The sequence below is a fragment of the Oncorhynchus mykiss genome, chromosome 15 (genome assembly GCF_013265735.2).
Source record: "Oncorhynchus mykiss isolate Arlee chromosome 15, USDA_OmykA_1.1, whole genome shotgun sequence".
Lineage (NCBI taxonomy): Eukaryota > Metazoa > Chordata > Actinopteri > Salmoniformes > Salmonidae > Oncorhynchus > Oncorhynchus mykiss.
This window is the reverse complement of record NC_048579.1, coordinates 27,348,624-27,373,520: the sequence shown is the minus strand read 5'-3', so window position 1 is coordinate 27,373,520 and position 24,897 is coordinate 27,348,624. Positions and strand designations below refer to the sequence as shown.

Genomic DNA, 24,897 nt, shown 5'->3' with positions numbered 1-24,897 from the left:
CTTACAAATGGATTGATACTGGGAACCGGGTGTATTCAGGCCGGGTTGTTTCTGTGTGTGTGATGGTGATGACATCCTTCCACTCTGTCCTCTCACAGATCCAGCAGAGGAGACAGGAGTTGGAGCAGGCCTTGGCTGTGAGGAACACCTAAGCACCCTGTCAAGGACGTCTCTCTCTCTCTCTCTGCACTCTTCATCTGACCCCAGACCTGTGTTTTTGTGTTTTGTGTGTTGTGTTTGTTTGTTTTTTTAATCGCTGTAGTACTGACCTCTGGCCCATTCCCCAATTGCATGTGTCCACAACAAACGTCCCTCAATCTGTTCAGCTCTGACTGACCGAATATCTCTCTCCACACTCCTGCGACCACAGGCCTTCGGCGGACATTTTGTTTCTCAAAAGAACCCAGTAGCATATCACTGTCTTTCCATAGAGACTAGAAGTCATTGTACCAGCTGCCTGCAGAACGATCACTGTTTTAGATCCTTCTCATCTCAACCAGATGGACTTTTCTGCTGAGTCATAGTGCCCCACTGCGTTTCATTCGGATGAGCCCAAAGTGGTCGTTTGTAACCCAATGTTTCAAGTGTGACTCACACAGTGGATTGTGCCCATTGTTTTAGTGTATCATTAGTGGTATTGTTCATGTGAGCAATATGCTCCAAGTGTGCATGTGTGTTTTTGATGTGCGGAAACCAAATTTACACCAGCAGAATGAAGATTACTGTATGAAGTAATGGGTCGGGGGACTGGGCTAATTTCCCTTCTGAAGCCCAAATGTTGAGGTCTGTCATTTAAAAAATGAACTTGTTCAAGGAAGGCAGCTTTCATGAATGAGATTTCCCCCCCATTATTAACTAATCAAGACCCAATCTAAGATGAGTTTATTTGTTCCACCTTTCTACCGTAATTCCCTTAAACAATGTAACTGTAAAAGTAGATCTCTGTATAAGTGACTATATTCCATCAGATTAAGTTAAAAGGGACAAGGATGAATAAGACTCATATCTGTTGACCGTAGAAGATGGACCTTAACGTGAGGAGGTAACTGTAGGCACAAGGCGAAGTAATGTAGTAACACTTGGCGGCCATAGCGTGGCGCCTTAGAGCCAGGACAGCCTGCATGTTTTTACACAGACTAACTCTCTGTAACACAGAGCACCCAGACAGACTTGTCCCCTGAAGGCACTTCTTGACCGCAGTAAATTACCGTGCAAAATGGATTAACGTTAGTGGTTAAATGTTTGTGTTGGTATTTTAGACAGATATGTATTCCAGGGGCTCAATGTCCTGCCATAATAACTGTACAAAAAGTCATGTTTGGGAAGAGTATTAGCTACAGAACCCTCTCAGTGCTCAAATCAGTGTTTTTAATGTTGACGAAGGACACATTTTGGGATATGGTGTGAGTAACCAACACCATTTCCTATGTTGAAGAATCATGGGGCATGCAGTGAAAATGCAGCCTGATAAATGTTGGCCCGAAACTTTTAGTCATTCTTTTATTTGAAATGAATTGGGAAATACGTCTTTGTTTCATTATATATTTTTTTGTTAACGTTTATTGTGAACTACCTGTCTGAAGTGGATCTGTCTGACGGCATTTTGTCCTTGAACGTTTTGACGGAGTCACCAAAGGTCTCGATGAACAGTATTAGAATGGTTCAAATGGACAATGAATAACGATTACCGTGATTTTGTCAAAAACCCGATAAGGCTACGTTACCAGTTGATATTGAACAAGGGTGAATAGGACAACGTTTTTAAAGGAAACCTCTGAATGTAAATCTTTTTTCATTTTTTTTTTTTCAGGGAGAGCACTGTTTGTGTCAGTGTGTTTGGTTTAGTGAAGTGCGGGACATGGGGTGGGAAGGATCGGGGTCCATACATTTAAAGCTGTAGGACAGGGGTGCTAGTGTCCCTCTGTGTACACTTGAGGGAAGGGTGTGGGGGATGGTTATTTTAGGCCCTTCTTGTTGAGTTTTAATAGGGCAGAACCACAAAATGTAATGCTGGGAGTGATGATACCTCCCTCTCTCCCCACCCACAGGGAACGCCCATCTCTTTAACTAACTTCCACAGCAACTCAGTTCTGTGCCCTTCTACAGTAGTTTTGTGCTTGTGATGGGAGAAGCCTTCTCAGAAATCCGTTTCTGATATGAAGTCAACACTGCTGTCTTCTGTAAGGTTCAGTCACATCAAAATTGTGTCCATGTTACATCTCTTTTGTGTCAACATTTTTCTTCAACGTAGCTGAGACCTAACTCAGCATAAACAAAGAGGTTGGATTTCTTAAAGACCTATGCATGCTGCATGGACAGGTTTTATACATTTAAAACGGGACATGTAAATACTCTCACAAATGCATGGAAGTGGATCTGGAGAGCAATGGATTTGACACAATTTCCATGTCGAAGGGGCCTTTACTGAACATTTGCTAAAAACCTGTGTGCTACCCAGCCAGCATAGATGTTATCTGCATAAGAATTTTTGTTACTACAGGTTACGTGTATTTCAACCGCACCAAGCAAGGGAGCATAATCGTTGTTGTATTCAATTATGTGTCAATCAATACTTGTGTTTGACCCAGATTGGTCTTGTATGGTTGGCAGTCATGGAGCATTATTGACTGTAGGGCTCCCCTTTCTGGGCATTTTAGAAACTACAACTCACGGACGCCGGAAACCTTGTGTCATCTGACTATAGACTGTACCTAAACTGTGTGCTTCTCTCTCTCTCTCTCTCTGACTAAAAGCATTGATATTGGTCTACCCGAAAGGATAGGTGGTAACCGCAGTTTCTGTGCATGACTTTGTGAGGAGTGCCCATGTTCCTCACAGCTCTCTTTCCACTGCTACACCATTTTGTCTGTTGGTCACCACCATGGAGATATAGCTCTCACTTGTGCAAATGTTTTGGGTTACCCCATTCTACTACAACAACAAAAAAATGAAGAAAAAATAGAAAAATGAAATGATGAAACTACAGCTGTAACTCAGTGAGACAGCCTGGATGTAAATAAAGAAGCGCTTGCCAAAGTTTGTAAATGCCATCAGGTCTGCAATGTGTGGTTTATTGCCAAGTCAGAGGCATGGGCCTGATCCGAAGATCAAATGTTTAGATTTTTCATGCTTATTAATGGTCTAAATATGTCTCCTAGAAACATCAAATTGGAAAGACCAGAGGTGGACTTTGCTATATTTCATAGGTTTCAAATTAAATGGAATCCAGCTGCCCAGGGGGCTTTATCAATGTGTAGCTTAGTCTAAAAACACCTTCATACACTACTGGGCTAAATAGTCTTTAGGTTTGGTGAGAGGTATAACACTTACATTTTTTGCCAATAAGCTGACTGATAAAAGTCAGAAGGGAGTAACACTTCCAGCAGTCCTCGCATGAGCAAGATGTCGTTTTGAGATGGCAGACAAGTGAGTTATTGTTGACCGTGTCTAAACAGGTGACGTGCATGCTGTAATGCTAACCTACAACCTCAGCGCTAGCTAGCTACTGCAGAAAGAAACTCTTTCACCCCCCCCCCAAAACCCTGGCCTGACATCCATTTCGCCCCCCAGTGCAATCCTCTCCCCCCTGCCCAGAGGGAGGAGACCGAGAGACTGTCAAGTGACCTATTCAGTGCTCTGAACCACCCCCCCACCCGCCACACTATGGAGAAACAGCTCCCCCTCCCTCTCCCTGTTGGACTGTGGCCAGGTGGACAGAACCCACCCTGCTAGGGCATTCTGAATCTGCACTCCCTTCCATGAGACACGTGTGTAGAGAATTCCATTCCAAATCCAGGGAGGCCCGGGTAGGGGTGGAGGTTTACTGACTTTAATGTGGGGAGGCAGATTTCAGGCTTCAGTACAAACTGTACATTGCCTCAGGTCACAGCTATAGAGGCAACCAGGAAGAATAGACTTCAGAGCTATATGATTGGAGGAATATCAACCACTTGAATCTACACCCTCTAATAGCTTGTCCTTGGCTCGCAAACCCCCAGTCCTGACTTGCAAAGCATGCATCACTATTGTCATTGTTGAGGCTGCAGTTCTCAAAGACAAACCGTTTTTATTTTGTCTTCCTAATTGAAACCCCACAGTAATGAAGCTGTGTTTCAAACAAACCTTGAACTGCACAAAAGATAGATGGCAAAGGAAATTGCTAGGTCTGGGATTCCACAATAACATAAGAAACAATTCAGAATGCGACATCTGCCTTTAATCACCGTAGAAAAATAAAAAACAGACCACATTTTCGAGGGAATGAAACAAACTACACTCTACAGGTTTGACATACTGAACAAACTAAGTGTAAATTGAAAGACACATAAGACACTTAATTATCTTTAATTCCAGTATTAGCATCATAAATCAGTACAGTCATGAAGGAAGACATATAGCTCATAGTGATTTTCTCAAGGCAAAACAAAACATTGCAAACATCAGACATAGGGCTGGGCAAAATGGCCAAAATATCTTCGATATCGATATTTCTGCATTTCCTGCACTCATTTGTTATCATTTACACACTGCCACGTGGGGCTGCATGATATGGGCAAAACATATAGTCCTAATTAATTGGTGAACTGTTGGAATCATGGAAATAGAATGATTATTCGAATTCTATAGTTGGAATATGGTGGACAGTACTTTGAATTCATTGTTGTTTGACATGACAATGAATGAAAAAGCCAGGGAGGAATTATTGTGACATGGTAGGAACCAAAGTGTTGGTCAGTGTTTCCCAGTGGACCCTAATGTTACATTACATGTTTTCTCTTACTTCATGTAGTTAGCTAGCACTAGCTAACATATTCATGCTTCTCCATCTCTGATTTAGAAGATACTTTTGCATAAACAACATGCTGAACTAGGCCTACACCAGTACTGGTATCAGGCTTTATTAGCTAGCTACGTTTTCTCTGAGTACATTTAGCTAGCTTGCTAGTCAGCTAACTAGCAATTAGCCCAAACTATTTAGCGTCTCTCAAAAGACAAATGACTAGTTTGCAGACTGTAATATACAAAAAATAATGTAATTATAGAACGTTTGTGAATGTATATTAAGCAAAGTGGAAATCACTAACATCTGGTAACATCTGACCATGCAGACAAAGTGAACGGCACAGCATTGACAGCCAACAGTGACGGGGGCAGGGATTGGCAGGGGAAGAGAGATAAGCACATGGGGAAGTGGCATGCAGGAGCAAACGGAGTAAACTATAAAAACTGACATTACACGAGCCAGAGTGACGTATCACAAATACCGTTATAGAAGATAAAGTATAAACACAAACTGGTCCGTGCATCAATAAAAGTACATAGTAAAATACAGTATACTGCCCAGCCCTAAATAGACATCAATGCTGTTCATTGTTCATTCATCACCTCCCAATAGAGCCTCTCCTTGGACTACCATTGGTGTGAAAGCACAGAGTTCTGTTCGCCTGCACACACAGTTAGCAGGAATACACGTTGTAATATTGCTCCTCAGTCTTCGCAGGCCTAAGATTGCACATGGGTCCTTATTCCTTGGTCCTTCGGGATCCGTCTGAAGATTAAGCATCCCATAACATGCCTTGTCTAAAAGTCGAGGCAGTGTGGTTGAGGTTCATAATGTCATTAGATGGTAGACCTACAGTATGGTGCATTTCCACTGTCAGGCACTGCACCAGTGTTAGGCCCATAGATGTTGTCTTCTGAGGCCTGGTCCAGAAAAGTCTAGCGTGACACCAGTGCTGCAGTGGAAGAGCCCCACTAGACCACCTAGGTGCTGTTGGCCTGTTCCTGCTCAAAAAGGGCCATGGCCAGGTGGGATCGCGAGGCCAGGCCCTCCAGGTTACTGAGCACACAGCGGTGGTAGATGTCCTCGCTGAAGCGCGGGTTGCACGCCCGCCGCACGTACTTCTGCACTAGCGCTGGCTCCACCGCCCGGAACACGTGCAAGCCCGAGTAGCGCACAAAGATCTCGTACACGTCCATGCTCTCCAGCAGCTCATCGTTGTCTAGGATGTCGGCGGCCATCTTGGTGCGCGCCGCCATGTAGTCGGCGTTGTAGAAGCAGGCCTCTTCGAAGACGTGGCGGTCGAAGCGTCCATCACGCAGCGCCTCGGCGGTGAAGGAGGAGGCGGCTGAGGGCTGCTGGTCGCGGTACACGATAGCCGGGCTGAATTCCTGGAAGTGGATGGGGAAGAACACCTGCCAGTTGCTGATGGCGTTCATGCGGCAGCGATTGAGGAAGTCAGCGTTGACCTCGGTCCACACCGAGGCCAGGAAGAAGAGCGTATCCACCGGGTGCTTCTTGGAGATGATGTCCATCAGCTTGACTTGCGACGGCACCTCCGTCTTCACGCTGATCCAGGGGATCTTCACGTCACCGTAGCGCTTCTCCACCTCGCCAATCATGGCCTTGATGCCAGCGAACACGTCAGCTTGACTGATCCGTTGGGCGTCGAAGGGGTCGTAGACAAACAGGAAGGTGAGCAGGACGTTGTCATGCGTGTCCAGAGTGTTCATCACGTACATGTCCAGGAAGTTGCTCACATAGTCCTGCTCGTTGGCTGTGACTGGCAGGATAACCTGCACCCGGGTGGCCTCCGTCACGTAGGGCATGGGGATGATCTCGATGGTGCTGAGAGGGCGGAGCAGGCTGACCCGCTTGGCGATGACCTGGTTGTGACCCTTCTGGGTGAAAGCCTCCAGGGCCAGGTCCAGCACGTACTCCATGCCTCGAGTGGGGTCGAAGCGCCGGTAGCCGTTGAGCAGATGCCGTTTCCTGAAGCGCAGCTGGGGCTGATAACGCTCGTTGAGGCGCTCCACGGCCGTCTCCAGCACGGCGCTCACGTCGGCCCGGTCTGCGCCACGCAGCTCACACTTGGGGGAGCTGTCAGGGCACGAGTAAATGTGTTCCTCTGTGAAGTACTCCCAGTTTATGACCTCGAATCGGGTTTTGGGCCTGAAAGGGGGGTTGACCCCGATGGGCCAGGTGGCCCCCGACTTCCCCTCTGGTGTCAGCTCACTCAGGTTGTTGATCTGGACCTGGTCAAGAGACAAGAAGACACAACCATGATGAGACAACGTCATCATAAACAGCTATTAAAATATATTACTTTCTTTTGGTATTTTCTTCAAACTGCGTTGTTGGTTAGGGGCTTGTAAGTAAGCATTTCACTGTAAGGTCTACATCTGTTGTATTCGGTAAATGTGACAAATACAAATTGATTTGAGATAGGAATTTCTGCCTAGGTGTAGATTTGTGGAAATTGGTGAGGTATGTACAAAAATTTTACATTTGCACACTGGACCAGTAAACCAGTCAAACCAACACCAGTGACAACTCACCAAATAGCCTGAAGCATAGAGAGAGCATTTCTAATCCCATTAAACAACACCAACCTGCAGCTGCTGTATCTGTAGGTAGGTCCAGTCCAGTTCGATCTGGCTGAAGCGTTTGTGCAGGCGGTACATGAGGCTGGGTTCTGACACAGGGTGGACCGTGAAGGCATTCTTAAACTGGGCTCTGTCCTCTCGCTCTGGGTCTGCATTCTTCCCCAGCTCAAAGTAGCGATACGTCATCTCCTGTAGGTCACATGCAAACAGCGGGGAGGGAAATGTTTGCCATCTCGCAGGTGAGACAACTGATGGGTGTGGTCAAAGTACTGTAAATCATGATGACATATCAGCATTGGATTCATTGATAAAATAGACAGCTTATCATTGCAAACTCTATTGAAAAACTCTATAAACATGTTTTATAACGATGTCTCAGCTGTGAGTTTACCTGGTGCACCTCTACACAGCTCAGACCCAGGTAGTCGATGATGCAGCGGCCCAGCCACTCGTCAGGCCTCACGCTGAGGATGTCATTGCGGCAGGTGTCCAGGTGGGGCTGCAGGCGTGCCAGCAAGCTCCGGGAGAGCAGGTAGCCGTAACCCCCGTGGCAGTACCTGGCCCTCTCCTCCCCACCGATGAACTCCTCAGCCCGGCCCATGTAGAGGTCCTGACCGGCGCTGAGGTGGCCCACCAGCTCGGCTAGCCTCTCGGCCTGCATGTAGGTGTCGTCCTGGGCCAGGAAGAACCAGTCGTAGTCCAAGCCGTAGTGCTGGTGCAAGTGGCGCACCGTCTCATACATCAGCCACACGGGCCGGTCGTCGCCGTGGGCCACCACCGCCATGCCGTGGGGGACCTTGGGGCTGCGCAGGCCCGTGAAGAAGAAGGTGCGATGGAAATGGTGGGCCACGGTGCGGTTCACCGCCACGGCCAGCGTGTTAAGAGTGGCCCGCGAGGTCAGCACACCCACCAGGAGGCGTTCTCGGATGCCCAGTTCAGTGTGGATGTAGCGCGTCCTGATCAGAGGAGAGTGGCGTTCAGAGGGACTTTCACTGTTTCAAATCAAACACTCAATACTGGGCGGAGCTGAGCGATTTATTTTATTACATAGATGGAATAAGGAACAGCCATATCTTACTGAGAATTTTTTTAAACGCTCAACTCCATTACTATCCAATTACTTGTCTAATGCACTATGTAACAATAATATGCTCATACATAGGTGTTACTACAATGCTATTAATTCTACAAGAAATGTACCTGTTTTAAGTCAAAATGGATAAAAACAAAAAATCTCATGGTGTTGTGAATGCGCCTAGTGCCTATTCTTGTCCAGATGGCTAGGTACTGGAAGAGAATGTCATTGAGTTCATTGTTGAATTTCAGAGTCTAGACTTAACTCTCACCATCTGCAAGAAGTAAGGATTTTAGGCTATGACCATAGGAGATCATAGTCATATACAATAGGCATCACAATTCTTCAGTAAGGCCTTTCATAAAAGAAGACGCGTCACTGAAATTTGATCATTCTGAGTCATTCTGTCCCATGACTGTACTTTGAAAACATTCTAAGATCATTAAAATGGTGGGCTCTTCAGACACTCCAGGCTAACTGGTTAATTACAGTAAATCCCAGCCATTAATCAGCTATAAGAGGCGATTCGGAGAGACGCGAGACAGTAGGATTATTAAACCGTATGGGCTTTTTAAACAAATCTTTATAGGGCGGTGAAAGGTCAGCAGTGGTCTAATAGCATTGAAGGTGTATTTCTCTTCTTTGGGGGACCATTTCATATAGCCTACATTTGTACAGCCTAAGAAATTGTGTTTTCTGTTCTCTAAAAGTGTAGGGCCTACATATTCTACTGAGTATCCACCCTAGAGTGGTTTAGATCCCATATGAAGGGAGGACAGCTTAAGCCTATTAAATGGGTGAACAAACATCAAAAATCCCTGGGAATCAGACAGTGGCCTACAAAGGCCTTAATTTTGGAACAAATTGTGATGCATCTGTAGCGAGCGTCATGATTTGCCTCATTTACATATCAATTAAGAATTTGGCAATGTGGGTGAGTTGCATAAGCGTTAGTTAGCAGGAAATACGACCCAAATGCCTCGCACTGGGGTGCATATTTTCTGAACACAGTTATAAAAGAGCATTTCATAAAAGAGATCCAACAGCTCTGCATATATTTTTGAGACACATTGAAGCAGTCTTCCATATGCAAACTGTCTCTGAAATCTAATGGTATGATAGGATGTGGTATTCCTCTGTGCATCCATCCCAAAATGCTCACCTGAGGACCTTCTTGTGTGGTTTGTTGGGGTCCTTGTGGTAGGGTACGATGCGGGGCTGGAAGTCCTCATTCCCAGGACCACCTCTCTGGTCCTCTGGGGGGTCTCTCCTATTGCTACCCAGGAAGAGACCCCCATTGCCCAGTTCATCTCCACACGAGTCATCTGTGTCTCCCTGGGTCCAGGAGACCATCAGCAGGCTCAGGCTGCATCCTAAAGAGAGCCCCAGGATAAGGGGAAGAGCAGGCCTGAACACGGCCAGGAAGGAGGAGAGACGCATAGCGAAGCGGTGGACTTGGGTGTTGTCAATAAAATTTTATGTGACGTTCCTCTGAGGTTTTCTATATAATGATTTGCAGAATGCTGTTCCAAAACCATTTAATGACCCTTCTGGTGATGTGCCAACCACTTTCAACTTTCAAGTTAGATTCAGTAAGTGTGATATACTTCTTTGGCACAATCCTGGCTGTGTTTTTATTGGTGACTATTGCACCATGGATTAGATGGCTTACTACATCCTTATCAGTGCCATTTGAAGATAAGGTCATTAGCTACAAAGCCATTACTAGAGAATAACTGGACAGTGGACAGACAGTTTTATTGACTGACACTCTTCAGCAGTCAATACCTACTGTACTAACAATGGGCTACTGTCCCATAATAAACGACCTAGCTAGTTGGTTAGCTAGCTGGCTAACCAATAACAAATTGCAATGGGCTTGCTATTACTTTCTTAATTAGCTAGCTAACTGACTGGCTAATAATGTCCTAATTAGTCACATACAGTGAAACTATTGTAGTTAGTTAGCTAGTTCAAAACAAACCAGGGATTTACAACGTTGAATTCATATTTTAGATACCCTGACAAAACAACATTCATGCATCGGTATCAGCTAACGGTGTTGGTCCTCCCTCCTTCGGTCTCTCCCCAAAACAAAGGATGTTCTCCTCTCAATTTTTGTTGATTCAGTCGCAGTTATCGATGTTTTGTCTGTAAGTTGTCGGAGATCAATCACATTCCATGTCAGAGTTATGCACGGAAACACATCATTATGCCTTTTCGTCAAACGATGGCTAGCTACATTAGCCAGGTAGCTTACCATGTCGACCTTTTTTCCTCTACATCAGCAACTTCCTCAAAGTGAGTCATTCAACGCCTCCACGAAAAGCATCTCTGTCAAATCTTCATGAATTTGTAAAAACAACTACTGGTCCGAGAGAAACCTTGTGGAAAGCGTGCGGTGCACTGGAATATGCATTTTGGTCTCATCTGCAAATCTTGCTTCTAATTCTGCATTCATCTGATGATGTGATTCAGTGCACTCCACTCCACTGCTTCCCCAGCGTAATATTCTGGCAGACACGTCATCAGACGTCTGAAGAGGGGATCTCTGTGATGAGATGAAGGGCCCTTCAAATTATACTTACTTCGTCAATCAATACCAGACCAGGGAATATTTGGAATGCTTCATTCTATTGTATAAATGTTATTGCATTCAAGTTAATGCATGCATCAGGAACAGTTGTGAGAAAAACTTTAGGGGGAAACGAATCATACCAAACGGACGGCAAGTAGCCTAGTGGTTAGAGCATTGGGCCAGTAACCGAAAGGTTGCTGGCTCGAGTCCCTGAGCTGACACGGTAAAGATTTGTCGTTCTACCCCTGAACAACAGTCAAACGCACTGCTCCCCGGTAGGCAATCATTGTAAATAATAATTTGTTCTTAACTGACTTGCCTAGTTAAATAAAGGTTTAATTTTAAAATAGCAGTGAGTATTTGTGACATAACTTTGATGACAGTCAGTAGTATACACTTTAGCCACAGAACATCTGTTATCAGCTATAATGACAGGGTGTGCAAAATGTTTGGATCACAATTTAGAATGCTTTACTGCAATTACATTAGTTTGTAGCTAATTACATAGTAATTACCCAATTGAGGCGGGGTCAGCGCTAGCCCCGCTAGAAGGAAACCTAGTACATATACAGTGATTTGCATTGTGGCCTACAGAATGGGTGTAGTAAAAGGCCAGCAACACTCCGCATTATTCAGTTCCCCATGAAACACCATATATAGATTATGCATTTGCTATTAAACACAATAAAAATCGTCATTTTTCCAAATTAAGTATATTTTGAATAAATCACCTTGCGATGTTTTGAAATGCGGGCTTTTATTTTGAAGGTTTGTTCAATAATATTGAAAGTTACGTCATCGTTAGTGTCGCTAGCAGAATAGTATCAAATATTTCAGTGACAGCTAGCCGGCCGAAACTCGTGTGACTGTCATCAAGGTAAGAAAGTCAGACACTGAAGAATAAAATATATTGTCGTGACTCGCACAGTTCGCGCGAAAAAGAGACAGTTGAGTTGCAACAACGCGAGTTAGGCTAGCCACGTTACTGCTAGTTTACGCAACTCAGTCAGTAGCGAGCTAGTTATATATGTTAGCTATTGATTGCAATTTCACTTAGTTTCATTTGTCTGATATTCATGGTAGCCGATGAGTTCGATAGATTCGCCAGCTACCATGTCATAAGCAACCTTATAGCTTGCTGCGCTAGTGCAACCGGCTAGGCCATGCCTAGCCACCACCATTAGTGCGTTTTTACGTGAACTGCGACATAGCGGATTAAACTCAACGATTTACGATATGGAGTTGTACCACGACTAATGTGGGCGGACTGGAGCTCGACGTCACTTAAAACGCCATTGTTCTGTGTAATTGCGGGTTGTCATTAGTTACCACAGCCACAAAGTCAAAATGGTTTATATCGTAGAAAATCGTGAAAACTAGCCTTTTGGTATTGTTAATAAGGTTAGCATTGTGGTTTAGAATCAGATTCAAGAAGATACATTTTACAAATAGGCGTTTAGCCATAATTGACTTTGTGGCTGTGGTAACTAGGCACGACTACTTGTGGGCTATTCTTTGGGTGCTGAAATCAGTAGTTATTTTTATAAAAACGTCATTTTATGTGACATCGGAGCACCAGTCCGCCCACACTGGTCGCTTGTCAACTCCATCGTAAATCCCGGAGTTGAGTTTAGTCCGCTACTGCAACATGTGAGCTGCTGTAATAGAGCTCGCCAGCATGTAGTTCTAAAAACCGGAAATTAGTTACCGCAGGTTCACTCAATTATTCCAATGGGAATAATACGTGAGGGAAAGAATAGGGTTTTGGGATAAACTCCGAAAATAAGGTCTGGTGTTAACAGATTTTTGATATTTTATACGTTTTGTTCTATGAGATATCAGTCCTTTAAACATGACATTTATCTCGTTCCATTACTGGACGGGGAGCATAAGGAACGTTTCACAAGACAAGATGGAGGTCTTTTATTAGGATCACCATTAGCTGTTGCAAAACTAGCAGCTACTCTTCCTGGGGTACACACAAAACATGAAACCTGACATAATACATATCAATAGACAAGAACACCACTACATAAATGTAGGGAGTGTTGTCTCGTCATGGATCGCATTTATTTTGGGAGGTCGTAAAATATGACCTGTTCATTCGACAGAAAAAACGATTGTTTCAGTAGAAAATAAAACATGTTTGGTTACTTTTTCCTCAACTTGTTTCTATTACATTCTAGCAAGTCAAGGTAACTTACAGAGCAGCTAGCTCGCTAAGAGCTAGGCTGTTTGCTAGCGACCTCCTAATAATTATACTAAAAAATGAACGTCAATGAACGGTAAGCAACAGTCTTAACAGCCTACGTGTATTTTGAACATATTAAAATAGTACTTATATGAATGGGTAATTGTTTACAAGTTGCTAACTATCCCATAAACCCATCGTCGGAAACCACATGTTTTCATCGTCAGTGGTTTGGTAACTTATTCGACGGACTCTGGCCGGACTGAAGAAGACGCAGAGTTTGAAAAAATTCAAACGGAGCGGTTTTTATTTAACTAGGCAAGTCAGTTAAGAACAAATTCGTATTTACAATGACGGCCTACCGGGGAACAGTGGGCCTTGTTCAGGGGCAGACCTAAATATTATTTACCTTGTCACCTCTAGGATTCGATCCCACAACCTTTAGGTAACTGTCCCAATGCTCGAACCACTAAGCTACCTGCCGTCCCTCCTAAATCTAGATAAAGGAACTCTAATTTCAACGTCACGTCAACACATTGCTGCTATGATTCTTGCCATTCACTAACGTCCACAGCAAATTACTCGGCAGTCCATTTCTGTTGCTCTCTTCTTGTTTTGGATGTTGGTGTCCGGGGTTCAGACGGAGCAATGCCGTCAGATCTTGCCAAGAAGAAGGCAGCGAAGAAGAAGGAAGCTGCGAAGTCCCGCCAGGCGGGTACCAAGAAAACGGATGAGTTTAATGGGGAGAACGACCAGCCAGAGAGCCAGGAAAATGGAGCAGACAGCAATGGTGAGATGAGTGAAAATGCACTGAAGAGTTATCAATTATATAATCCGTTTTGGATTAATATGTCCACTGGTTGGTTGAATATAAATTATGCTAAATTTGTGACACTTTCTCTGCTGGGAATATATATTTCAGCACTATTCCAATGGCTTCCATTAACCAAGGGGTCTAACAACTTTAACCCTCACGCTAACACTCTACTTGGGCTTAATATAGTCAACCAGACTATTGTGATTGACAGGGGTGGCTAGCCTGACTAAGGAGCTGGATGAGTTTGAGCTGAAGAAGCTGGATGCGCGGGCGGTGACAGGGGTGCTGGCGTCCCACCCCAACAGCACCGACGTGCACATTGCCAGCCTGTCGCTCACCTTCCACGGTCAGGAGCTGCTGACCGACACCAGCCTAGAGCTCAACTCGGGACGGCGTTACGGCCTCCTCGGCCTCAACGGCACAGGTAGGTAGTACCACCATAAGTCGTCACATAGGGGCGTAGCCCTAAGCCAGGGGCCACAACCTCAATGATTTTCACTGACACATTTCTCATTTGTAGAAGGTCTGGAATCCCAAAAAATAGATTTCCAAATATTTTTATTTATTTAGAGGCAACAGAGTTAGGCCATCATCTGTGTGAAAGTGTGTTTTCCACTGTGTTCTTTCCTTTGGCCTGACCTGACACATTTCTCTCTCTTCATTAAGTATCATTTGATCACCATTTGCATGTTACCATTGCAGCTTAAGTAGATCTTAAATGTGGATGTGTACATTGTATTTGAAACCCTCTGCTAACGTATGGCGTTTCCCCCTGCCAGGAAAGTCCATGTTGTTATCAGCCATCGGCCATCGTGAGATCCCCATCCCCGAGCACATAGACATCTACCACCTGACCAGGGAAATGGCCCCCAGTGACAAGACGGCCCTGCAGTGTGTGATGGAGGTGGACGAGGAGCGGATCCAGCTGGAGAAGGAGGCAGAGCGGCTGGCAGCCGAGGACTGTGAGTGACACACATACTGTATCTACAGACCCCTTGACTTTTTCCATATTTTGTTACGTTACAGCTTTATTCTAGAATGGATTAAATATTTATTTTTTCCCTCAATCTACACACAATGCCCCATAATACAAAGCAAAAACAGGTTTTTAGAAATGTTTTCAACTTTATTAAAAATAAAAAACAGATACCTTCTTTACATAAGTATTCGGACACTTTGCTATGAGACTAGAAATTGAGCTCAGATGCATCCAGCTTCCATTGATAATCCTTTGAGGTGTCTACAACTTTATCGGTGTTCACCTGTGGTAAATTTAATTGATTGGACATGATTTGGAAAGGCACATACATGTCTATATAAGGTCCCACAGTTGACAGTGCATGTCAGCGCAAAAACCAAGCAATGAGGTTGAAGAAATTGTCCGTAAGAGACTCGAGGCACAAAGATGTGGGGAAGTGTACCAAAAAATGTCTGCAGCGTTGTAGGTCCCCAAGAACACAGTGGCCTCCATCATTCTTAAATGGAAGAAGTTTGGAACCACTAAGAGACTCTTCCTAGAGCTGGCTGCCGGGTCAAACTGAGCAATCGAGGGAGAAGGGCCTTGGTCAGGGAGGTGACCAAGAACCCGATGGTCACTCTGACAGAGCTCTAGAGTTCCTCTGTGGAGATGGTTGTCCTTCTGGAAGGTTCTCCCATCTTTGCAGCACTCCACCAATCAGGCCTTCATGGTAGTGGCCAGACTGAAGCCATTCCTCAGTAAAAGGCACATGACAGACCGCTTGGAGTTTGCCAAAAGATCTGATGAAGCCAAGATTGAACTCTTTGGCCTGCATGCCAAGCGTCACGTCTGGAGGAAACCTGGCACCATCCCTACGGTGAAGCATGGTGGTGGCAGCATCTTGCTGTAGAGATGTTTTTCAGGGACTGGGAGTCTAGTCAGTATCAAGAGAGAGATTCTTCATGAAAACCTGTTCCAGAGTGAAGATTCACCTTCCAACAGGACAACAACCCTAAGCACACAGCCAAGACAACGCAGGAGTGGCTTCGGGACAAGTCTCTGAATGTCCTTGAGTGGCCCAGCCTGAACATGAACCCGATCGATCATCTCATGGAGAGACCTGAAAATAGCTGTGCAGGGACGCTCCCCATCCAACCTGACAGCTTGAGAGGATCTGCAGAGAAGAATGAGAGAAATTCCCCAAATACAGATGTGCCAAGCTTGTAGCATCATACCCAAGAAGACTCAAGGCTGTAATCACTGCCAAAGGTGCTTCAACAAAGTACTGAGTAAAGGGTTTGAAAACTTATGTAAATGTGATTAGTAAAAAAAAAAAAAAAGGCAAACATTTCTAAAAAATCTCTTTGTTTTGACATTATGGGGTATTGTGTGTAGATTGTTGTTTTTTTTCTCTCAATCAATTTTAGAATAAGGCTGTAACATAACAAAATGTGGAAAAACTCTAGGGGTCTGAATACTTTCTGAATGCAATGTATTTCACAAAGCACCTCCACCTGATAGTTCCATTTTAATGATGAAAGGTAACTGGGGCATGGTTCGAAACCACCTAGTTGTATATTCTCCCGGAAACAATGTAGCTGAAAATGTTCGCCCCCACCATCCCTCTGTAGCTGAATGTGAGAAGCTGATGGAGCTGTATGAGCGTCTGGAAGAGCTGGATGCAGACAAGGCGGAGGTGCGAGCCTCCAGGATCCTCCACGGCCTAGGCTTCAGCGCCGCCATGCAGCAGAAGAAGCTCAAGGACTTCAGCGGAGGCTGGAGGATGCGTGTGGCTTTGGCCAGGTGGGAAAGCGAACATGATGCTTTAAGATTAATGAACTGTACTGCAAGTTGAGTTGGTCTCTACGCCTTATCAACATCCCTTAACGAATTGACAGTGTTGGTTTTGTCGGTGATGATATTCTGGCTCCCTCTACTGAAGGCTGTGAGGATACTGCCATCGTTACCCAATTTATTGCTGAGATAGAGCCAACACACCAAAAATATAAAGTGTTTGTTTCACACTCATGACTAAGCCTTTTCCTGAGCCAATGCAAGCATTAGGAAGTAGTGTCAGATTGTTAGGCAATGAAGTAGACAGGTTTCATTACTAATGGCAGATGCCTGGACATGACCTAGTCATCAATTTTCTTACCCAGTCAGATCTCAGATTACCTTCACAGTTACATTGCAATAATATGAGTAGAAAATGTCTGGAATAAATGCTTTTCTTTTCCCTCTTCATTCTCCTAGAGCTCTGTTCATCAAGCCCTTCATGTTGCTGCTGGACGAGCCCACCAACCACCTGGACCTAGATGCCTGTGTATGGCTGGAGGAGGAGCTCGCATCGTGAGTGTGCTTCATCTGTCAATGTCAATCAGTTTAGTAGTCGCGTGCATTTGAGATGTGCTGAATGTCCCAATCCCTTGTCAGGTTCAGGCGAATCCTTGTGCTCATCTCCCACTCTCAAGACTTCCTAAACGGAGTTTGCACCAACATCATCCACCTGCACCAGAAGAAGCTCAAGTACTTCACGGTAAGAACACAGCAGCGAGCTCACTCACCCCCTGGTCAATTGCAATTTAGCAGTTTATCAAAGGGCATTCAGTCACTAGCCTGGTAGAACCAGCCGTTTTGCTCCTTTCACCATTGTTTTAGTTAAGTGATAGATTTTATTTGACAATTTTAAAATACTTAAACATATTACACCTGGCAACAGATGCACATACATTGAAGTGAAAAATAATGGTGAATGCAGCGATCATGCTCGTTCCATCAGGCTATTGAGTCACCCCTTAGAATCCAACTATGTATTGTGCAGTAGAGCAGGGTTTTTCAATCTCGGTCCTGCAGTGCCCCCCTCCCCTGGTTGCACATTTAGTTTTTTTGCCCTAGCACTACACTGCTGATTTAAAATAACCAACTCATCAAGCTTTGATTATTTGAATCAGCTGTGCAATGCTAGAGCAAAAACTAAAACGCTCACCGGGGGGCAGGACCAGTGGAGGCTGCTGAGGGGAGAACAGCTCATAATACTGTCTGGAACGGCGCAAATGGAATGGCGTCAAACCATGTGTTTGACGTATTTGATACCATTACACTGATTCCGCTCCAGACATTACCACCAGCCTGTTCTCCCCAATTAAGGTGCCGCCAACCTCTTGTGCCCAGGACCCAGTTTGAGAAACCCTGCACTAGTGTCCTGGACAGACACAGCCATCTGTGATCTCATCACACCTTAAGGGAGGAGAAGGGGGGGGGGGGGGGGGGGGTCGTGGGGTTATGGCCTGTTGCTAATTATGCATGTGAGACGGTGTGTCCGTTGCCTTCACCAAATGGTGTGGGATGACCATGCAGATTCTATTTTTCGAATGAAAGGGTAACTATGACCAGTATGTGAAGACCAGGGAGGAGCTGGAAGAGAACCAGATGAAACGCTTCAACTGGGAACAGGACCAGATCTCACACATGAAGGTAGACGACGCCACATTGTGACGGTGCAGAGTACTAATACTACCCCACATGGAAATATTATTCCTCTGTACTGTAAAAGTATGATAGCCTAAGTCCCAGGCCTGTTTGTGCTATCCTTGACACTCATCATCATGCCAAATGAGTGTCAAGGACAGCAACGGAGTTGACAAAAGGCACCAACTGTGGGAACCAGGCTAAAATGGTATGATGCTTTACTCCGATGCCGTCTCTCTCTACCCGCTGTGTAGAATTACATTGCCAGGTTTGGTCACGGCTCGGCCAAGCTGGCACGACAGGCGCAGAGCAAAGAGAAGACGCTGCAGAAGATGGTGGCCTCAGGGCTGACTGAACGTGTGGTGGATGACAAGGCAAGAGGCTCACTGAAACATTTGTGTGGATGCAATATATTAATGTACTGGACTGAATCACATCCATTGCTTTCTAAAGCCATCCACGGTTTACTCTTGAACAAAGTAGTGCATACTCTTAGGAATAAATAATAGGTTCACGCTATGGCTAATTTTAGTGTTGCAGTGGTGGTAATCATCTCTCTCCCTCTCATAGACACTGTCGTTTTATTTTCCTTCCTGTGGAAAGATCCCCCCTCCTGTTATCATGGTTCAGAACGTTAGTTTCAAATACAGTGACAACCAGGTCAGTATGTAGCAATGAGCGGGTTTTTATTGGAGTCTCAGAGCTCGTTTCTTGTGTTCCGTCCTCATTCACTAAACTGCCTATTCCTCCTCCAGCCACACATATACAAGAACCTGGAGTTTGGCATTGACCTGGACACACGAGTGGCTCTGGTGGGGCCCAACGGAGCAGGGAAGTCCACACTCCTCAAACTCCTGATGGGAGAGGTAGGTGGTGCCATTTCAGTCAACTCTTTGTTTTACCATCTCGTAATGACAGTATGGCATATACCGTAAAACCTCTTTCTTTCTCTCCAGCTGCTCCCCACTGACGGCATGATCAGGAAACATTCTCACGTGAAGATTGGCCGATATCACCAGGTAGGAGAAAGGAAGTAGGAACATGACACATTGCCTGGTGGTTCCCAAAGACGGCCATCCCATGCTGGTTGCTGGGTTTTGATTGACAGGCTTAAATAAACTCTGAATTTGATGCATGGATGCTTTAACTCGCCATAGCTCGGTTGGAGAGACATAAACCTGCTTGAGCATAATATGCTGACTAGACCAGGCACGCGAGTGCGTCCGTGTGTTGAGTTTGTCCATCCACAGACGCGATCAGGACACGCAGGTTAAAGTATCAAAATGAACTCTGAACCAACAATACTGAACAAAAATATAAGCGCAACATGTAAAGGGTTGGTCGCATGTTTCATGAGCTGAAATAAAAAGGTCCCAGAAATTTTCCATACGAACAAGATTATTTCTCAAAAATTCTGTGCACAAATTTGTTCACATCCCTGTTAGTGAGCATTTCTCCTTTGCCAAGATAATGCATCCACCCGACAGGTGTGGCATAATCAAGAAGCTGATTAAACAATCATTACACAGGTGCACCTTGCTGGGGGACAATAAATGGCCACTAAAATGTGCAGTTTAGTGTCACAACGCCACAGATGTCTCAAATTGAGGGAGCTTGCAATTGGCATACAGATCGCAGAAATGTCCACCAGAATGTTCATTTCTCTACCATATGCCGCCCCCAATGTCATTTTAGAGAATTTGGCAGTAATCCCAAAACCGGCCTCACAACTGGCAGGGCTGCCCAGTCATGTTAAATCCATAGAATAGGGCCTAATGAATTTATTTCAATTGACTGATTTCCTTCTATGAACTGTAACTCAGTAAAATCTTAATTGTTGCATGTTGCGTTTATTTTTGTTCTGTTTATATTCATTTGGGGACAGGTTGAAACATTCATGGCCATTTAGCTAGCTAATTTGTCCTGGGATATAAACATTCAGTTATCTTACCTGAAATGCTCAAGGTCTTTTTTTTCTGGATCTTCGTAGAATTTTGACCCATTTTGAGTCACATAAAATTGTGTTCAACAATTAATCCACAGATAAAAGGGGAAACCCTGTTAGTTTCTAGTAATCTCTCCTCCTTCAGCCTTCTTATTCTTCTGTGGACTTTACATGGTGGTTGGCAACCAACTTTGACATTAGTGTGGACCTCAGTTCATCTTTCAATCACCCACATGCTCCTAAAAACCAATGAGATGGGAGAGGCGGGGAATCAAACGTCAAAAATTATATTTTAGCTCCTGGGTACGCAGATGCTCGCGAGCAATTTGGATGAAATTGAGTAACATTTATTTATTTTGCAACGCTCATGCACGCAATGCTGGCGGTGTGGTCAGCATGTATGGGTGCTGACACTGGGATTTTGTGTCCGAAAATATGGGATTGAGTCAATGGTTTTTCAAATGATAGACAACAGAGATTGTCCGTCGAAAATCCCACTATATCCGCCTTTTTATGTATGAAGCTTGTGTTGAATACTTGAATTAACTTTTTAGACCAAAAACGGACAATAGGTCAATTTCAAGTGCGTTCGTGTGTCTCTGTCCGACCGCAGCCGAAGACCTAAAGGCCTTTGTCCTTCACGCCTGTACTGGGTCAGCACGTACGCTTGTTAAAGTACATCTGAATGTATCTAATATACCTGCATGGTGTTATCTGCAGCATCTGACAGAGCAGCTGGAGCTGGACCTGTCTCCTCTGGAGTACATGATGAAGTGCTACCCAGAGATCAAGGAGAAGGAGGAGATGAGGAAGATCATCGGCCGCTACGGCCTCACAGGAAAACAACAGGTGAGTCCGCAGAGCTCGGTCCGGGCCCAGGATCCACTGGAGAAGCATAGACCGAATCAGATTGGTCACCTGGTATAGAAACGCCATTTGAAGTGACTTTGGCATGATTGTATCGTCGTCATTAATAGTACAGGAATTAGTGACTTTGAAAGCTTTTCCCGTGTTTGTTCGGAATACCTGTTCCTCTCAAACCCTGTCTTTTAATCATCCACAATCATTGTAGCGTTAACCTGTGGTGTATTCTGGTGGGTACTTAATGGTGGAATTTGATGTAACGATGATAGTTCTTCAAGAGCATGGAAGCACTTGCACTCCTTCATGGTCCTTACTCTGTCCTCTCCCCTAGGTGAGTCCGATCAGGAACCTGTCGGATGGCCAGAAGTGCCGGGTGTGCTTCGCCTGGCTGGCCTGGCAGAACCCCCACATGCTCTTCCTGGACGAGCCCACCAATCACCTGGACATCGAGACCATTGACGCCCTGGCTGATGCCATCAATGACTACGAGGGTGGCATGATGCTGGTCAGCCACGACTTCAGACTCATCCAGCAGGTACCACCATTTTATGCTCCCTGACCGGTCCCACATCCAATATGGATAATCTCTCATGGACAGACACATGTAACATAGGATGGTAGCGTCTGGCAACAGACTGTGTGATGCGACGCCGTGATCATTTGTACAAATCAAGATTTAGCAGGTGTGCACATCTTTTGAATTTCAGAAAGGGAGGGGATTTTTTTGCCCATGCTTTGGCTGAGAGTTTCCTTTTAGGTGGGTGTGGAGACTTCGCCAGTAACTTTTCTCATAAATCTTCCCCCAGAACCTAATCAAGGTCTTGGGTTTCCGAGATACAATATGGAGAGAAAGGGAACATGTTTTCAATTGAGGTTTGTTCATTGAGTTGTGACAATTTGTTTTGTTTTTTTCAGGTGGCTGAGGAGATCTGGGTATGTGAGAAGCAAACCATCACCAAATGGAATAGGGACATCCTGGCATACAAGGAACACTTGAAATCGAAGATTGACAAGCAAGCGCATGACATCTAGAGACCCTGCAATCTGAGCCAGTAAACCCAATCACCATAATGGATTTGGCCTCCAAAGTGCTCAATGTTCCGGGGGGGGAGGGCGGGGGAGTTTCCTCCAGGTACAGATCTAGGATCAGCTTCCCTCCTCAAATCCTAAACATTAGTGGGGAAAATGCTAAACTGACCCAAAGTCAGCCTCTAAGGGCAACTTCACCCTACACCCACCCGCCTCCAGCTCAGGCTGCACTCTGATTGGCTGATTCACCTGAAGCATCTCAAAGTGCATTATGGAACGCATTCCATATCACTGCCGTCATCATAGAAAAAGTTATTTTTTCTAATAAGTGTAACAGCCAAAAATGAATGCAGCAGCTTGGAAGGTCATTTGTGCAGAAGAGCATTAATTATGCCTTTATTTTTATTTAACGTATTGCAATAACAATTTGTCTGAATAAATTACTGAATTGACCATTTGAATATTTACGGTCTTATATTTTGGGGTCTTTGAACAAATACAACATCTTCCAAAATGCAGCTTTTAATTCTGCATTTTCCTTTGACAATGTAGGGAATACGGTGCACTTATCTAAAACATTGAGAAAATAAACTGTATTTTACATCTGTGTAAACATAACATGAAGCAAAATTATGAACGGAGATACTTTGGATTCCTGCTGAGCCCAACCCCTCATTATGCAACCCATATCATGGCCCACTATTTGCTTTGAGAAGTCAACCTCTCCACAACCACCAACAATGCTTAGCTTTCCAGTTGCTGGCTAATCAAGTGTTAGTACAGTTGTAGTCATTAAAACTTGTTTTCCAACCACTCCACAAATGTCTTGTTAACAAACTATAGTTTTGGCAAGTCATTTAGGACATCTACTTTGTGCATGAGAAGTAATGTTTACAGACAGATTGTATCACAATGCCAGCGGGTCAGAAGTTGACTGTGCCTTTAAACAGCTTGGAAAAATTCAGAAAATTATGTCATGCCTTTAGAAGCGTCTGATAGGCTAATTGACAATTTTGAGTCAGGAAGTTAAAGCTTGGTCGCAAATGGGTCTTCCAAATGGACAATGACCCCAAGCATACTTCCAAAGCTGTGGCAAAATTACTTAAGGACAACAAAGTCGTCTCCAGCCTATTGGAGTGGCCATCACAAAACCCTGACCTCAATCCTATAGAAAATCTGTGGGCGAGCAAGGAGGCCTACAAACCTGACTCAGTTACCCCAGCTCTGTCAGGAGGAATGGGCCAAAATTCACCCAACTTTTTGTGTGAAGCTTACCCGAAACGACGTTTGACCTAAGTTTAAATTGTTTAAGGCAATGCTACCAAATACTAATTGAGTGTATGTAAACTTCTGACCCACTGGGAATGTGATGAAATAAATAAAAGCTGAAATAAATCCCTCTCTACACTATTATTCTGATATTTCACATTCTTAAAATAAAGTGGTGATCCTAACTGACCTAAAACAGGGAATTTCTACTAGGATTAAATGTCAGGAATTGTGAAAAACTGAGTTTAAATGTATTTGGCTAAGGCGTATGTAAGCTTCCTACTTCAACTGCAGATAGAACCTGCCTAAGCTTGAACCACCCCCAACATTTGTTTTTTTGACAATACAGGAAGTAAGTAAATGTTGGACCTCAGTAGTGTTAACTGATTCATTAGAGAATTCAGGCGGAAAAATCTGGGTGAAAACATGCTGTGATATATGAAGGTTATATCCCTGATCAATTCCTAATCATAGTTCCTTTGCTTTATGTAGATTGGACATCATGCATACTATACCTCTGCCAGGCCCAGGGGGATCTACGTTCTGGAGTGAAGTTTCCCTTAGGTACAGATCAAGGATCAGCTATCCCTCCCCAATCCTACACTGAACCATTAGCGGGAGAAATGCAAAACTGACCCAAAATCTGCGTTTAGGGAAAACTGAACCCTACACCGGGATCAACATAGCACACTTATGTGAGACTTCATTGTAATAACTTTAATGGTGGTTGTGATTAACTACAGGGAGCAGGGCTCCCATCTAGACCTTTAGAAGCACAAGAAGGCACCCTTCTAAGGTTTCGACAGCTAGTATGGTGGACTTGTGATTGAGCGAGTAGTGTCACTAGCCGTTGTTGAAGCAGTGCAGTTAGAGCTGGGTTTCTCTTCACCCAGACTACGCTGAGCCTGTCAGCTGGATGCAGAAACATGGGGCTGATACCGTTGAGCACAGCGGAAGCTACTAGCTAGCTGACCCAAGCCTCATCAGAAAGGGCTGGGCGGGGTCACTACTCATCCCCCTACTGATTGTCACCGTCGTTGTCGTCGGAGACCTGGTCAGGGGGGATGGCTCGCGGGTTGCTGGCCCTGATGCTGGTGATGTGGGGACAGGAGGCAATCAGGTTGGCGATGCCCGATAGGGTCACGCCCGAGCCGTCCAGGTTCACCTGGGTCAGACACATGCACTTCAGGAACTTCAGTCCTGAGGGAAATGGACACAAAAAGAAGGTATATTAGGTTTTCACCTCTAAATACTTCCATGGAAGTGTTGCAAGATAATGAGTGGGACCTATAGAGATGTATTAGAGAGCTCATGTCC

The 24,897-nt window shown here is 44.7% G+C and overlaps 4 protein-coding genes and 1 non-coding gene across 14 annotated transcripts in view; 3 read left to right on the top strand and 2 right to left on the bottom strand.

Annotated features, from left to right (window-relative positions):
- LOC110489911 (SWI/SNF-related matrix-associated actin-dependent regulator of chromatin subfamily D member 3) overlaps window positions 1-3,050 on the top strand; it is a 50,963-nt gene extending 47,913 nt beyond the window's left edge. For all 5 annotated transcript variants that reach the window (XM_036944202.1, XM_036944203.1, XM_036944200.1 and 2 more), the window contains one exon: window positions 99-3,050. In XM_036944202.1, coding sequence (XP_036800097.1) covers window positions 99-152 — 54 coding nt within the window. In that variant the 3' untranslated portion in view covers window positions 153-3,050. The remainder of the gene's footprint in view (window positions 1-98) is intronic.
- A 1,144-nt stretch (window positions 3,051-4,194) lies between these two features.
- Window positions 4,195-11,718, bottom strand: chpf2 (chondroitin polymerizing factor 2). 3 transcript variants are annotated; one of them, XM_021562893.2, is made up of 5 exons: window positions 10,722-11,718; window positions 9,624-9,869; window positions 7,778-8,342; window positions 7,393-7,575; window positions 4,195-7,035 (listed from the first exon to the last, which is right to left on the bottom strand). In XM_021562893.2, the coding sequence occupies exons 1-5, from the start codon at window positions 10,769-10,771 to the stop codon at window positions 5,764-5,766; spliced, it is 2,316 nt and encodes a 771-aa protein (XP_021418568.2). In that variant the 5' UTR covers window positions 10,772-11,718; the 3' UTR covers window positions 4,195-5,763. The 3 variants fall into 3 exon arrangements, with proteins under 3 accessions (XP_021418568.2, XP_036800088.1, XP_021418569.2); XM_036944193.1 differs by having other exon boundaries at window positions 9,624-10,612; window positions 10,722-10,859; XM_021562894.2 differs by having other exon boundaries at window positions 9,624-9,834; window positions 10,722-10,857.
- An 82-nt stretch (window positions 11,719-11,800) lies between these two features.
- Window positions 11,801-22,764, top strand: LOC110489910 (ATP-binding cassette sub-family F member 2). 3 transcript variants are annotated; one of them, XM_021562895.2, is made up of 15 exons: window positions 11,801-11,916; window positions 13,871-14,020; window positions 14,259-14,471; window positions 14,827-15,009; window positions 16,637-16,808; window positions 17,259-17,354; window positions 17,439-17,541; window positions 18,384-18,479; window positions 18,728-18,847; window positions 19,044-19,133; window positions 19,229-19,339; window positions 19,430-19,492; window positions 21,139-21,267; window positions 21,614-21,817; window positions 22,198-22,764. In XM_021562895.2, the coding sequence occupies exons 2-15, from the start codon at window positions 13,879-13,881 to the stop codon at window positions 22,312-22,314; spliced, it is 1,839 nt and encodes a 612-aa protein (XP_021418570.1). In that variant the 5' UTR covers window positions 11,801-11,916; window positions 13,871-13,878; the 3' UTR covers window positions 22,315-22,764. The 3 variants fall into 3 exon arrangements, with proteins under 3 accessions (XP_021418570.1, XP_036800090.1, XP_021418571.1); XM_036944195.1 differs by lacking the exon at window positions 11,801-11,916 and adding an exon at window positions 12,871-13,675; XM_021562896.2 differs by lacking the exon at window positions 11,801-11,916 and having other exon boundaries at window positions 13,880-14,020; window positions 14,234-14,471.
- On the top strand, window positions 16,911-16,993 carry LOC118938979. The gene has a single exon (XR_005036373.1). It is a non-coding gene; the product is annotated as a small nucleolar RNA SNORD100 (small nucleolar RNA).
- LOC110489907 overlaps window positions 22,680-24,897 on the bottom strand; it is an 18,356-nt gene continuing 16,138 nt past the window's right edge. For both annotated transcript variants that reach the window (XM_021562891.2, XM_021562892.2), the window contains exon 17: window positions 22,680-24,780. In XM_021562891.2, the coding sequence (XP_021418566.2) occupies window positions 24,599-24,780 (182 nt within the window). In that variant the 3' untranslated portion in view covers window positions 22,680-24,598. The remainder of the gene's footprint in view (window positions 24,781-24,897) is intronic.

Bases quoted from the DNA above. Each gene is read 5' to 3' on its own strand.
- chpf2 (XM_021562893.2), bottom strand. From the start codon at position 10,771: ATGACTCACTTTGAGGAAGTTGCTGATGTAGAGGAAAAAAGGTCGACA. The intron at 8,343-9,623 runs GTGAGCATTTTG...TCCTCTGATCAG, and splicing joins CCACACAAGAAGGTCCTCAG to GACGCGCTACATCCACACTG. The intron at 7,576-7,777 runs GTAAACTCACAG...TGTGACCTACAG, and splicing joins GCTGTGTAGAGGTGCACCAG to GAGATGACGTATCGCTACTT.
- LOC110489910 (XM_021562895.2), top strand. From the start codon at position 13,879: ATGCCGTCAGATCTTGCCAAGAAGAAGGCAGCGAAGAAGAAGGAAGCT. The intron at 17,542-18,383 runs GTAAGAACACAG...TTCGAATGAAAG, and splicing joins AGAAGCTCAAGTACTTCACG to GGTAACTATGACCAGTATGT. The intron at 19,493-21,138 runs GTAGGAGAAAGG...TGTTATCTGCAG, and splicing joins AGATTGGCCGATATCACCAG to CATCTGACAGAGCAGCTGGA.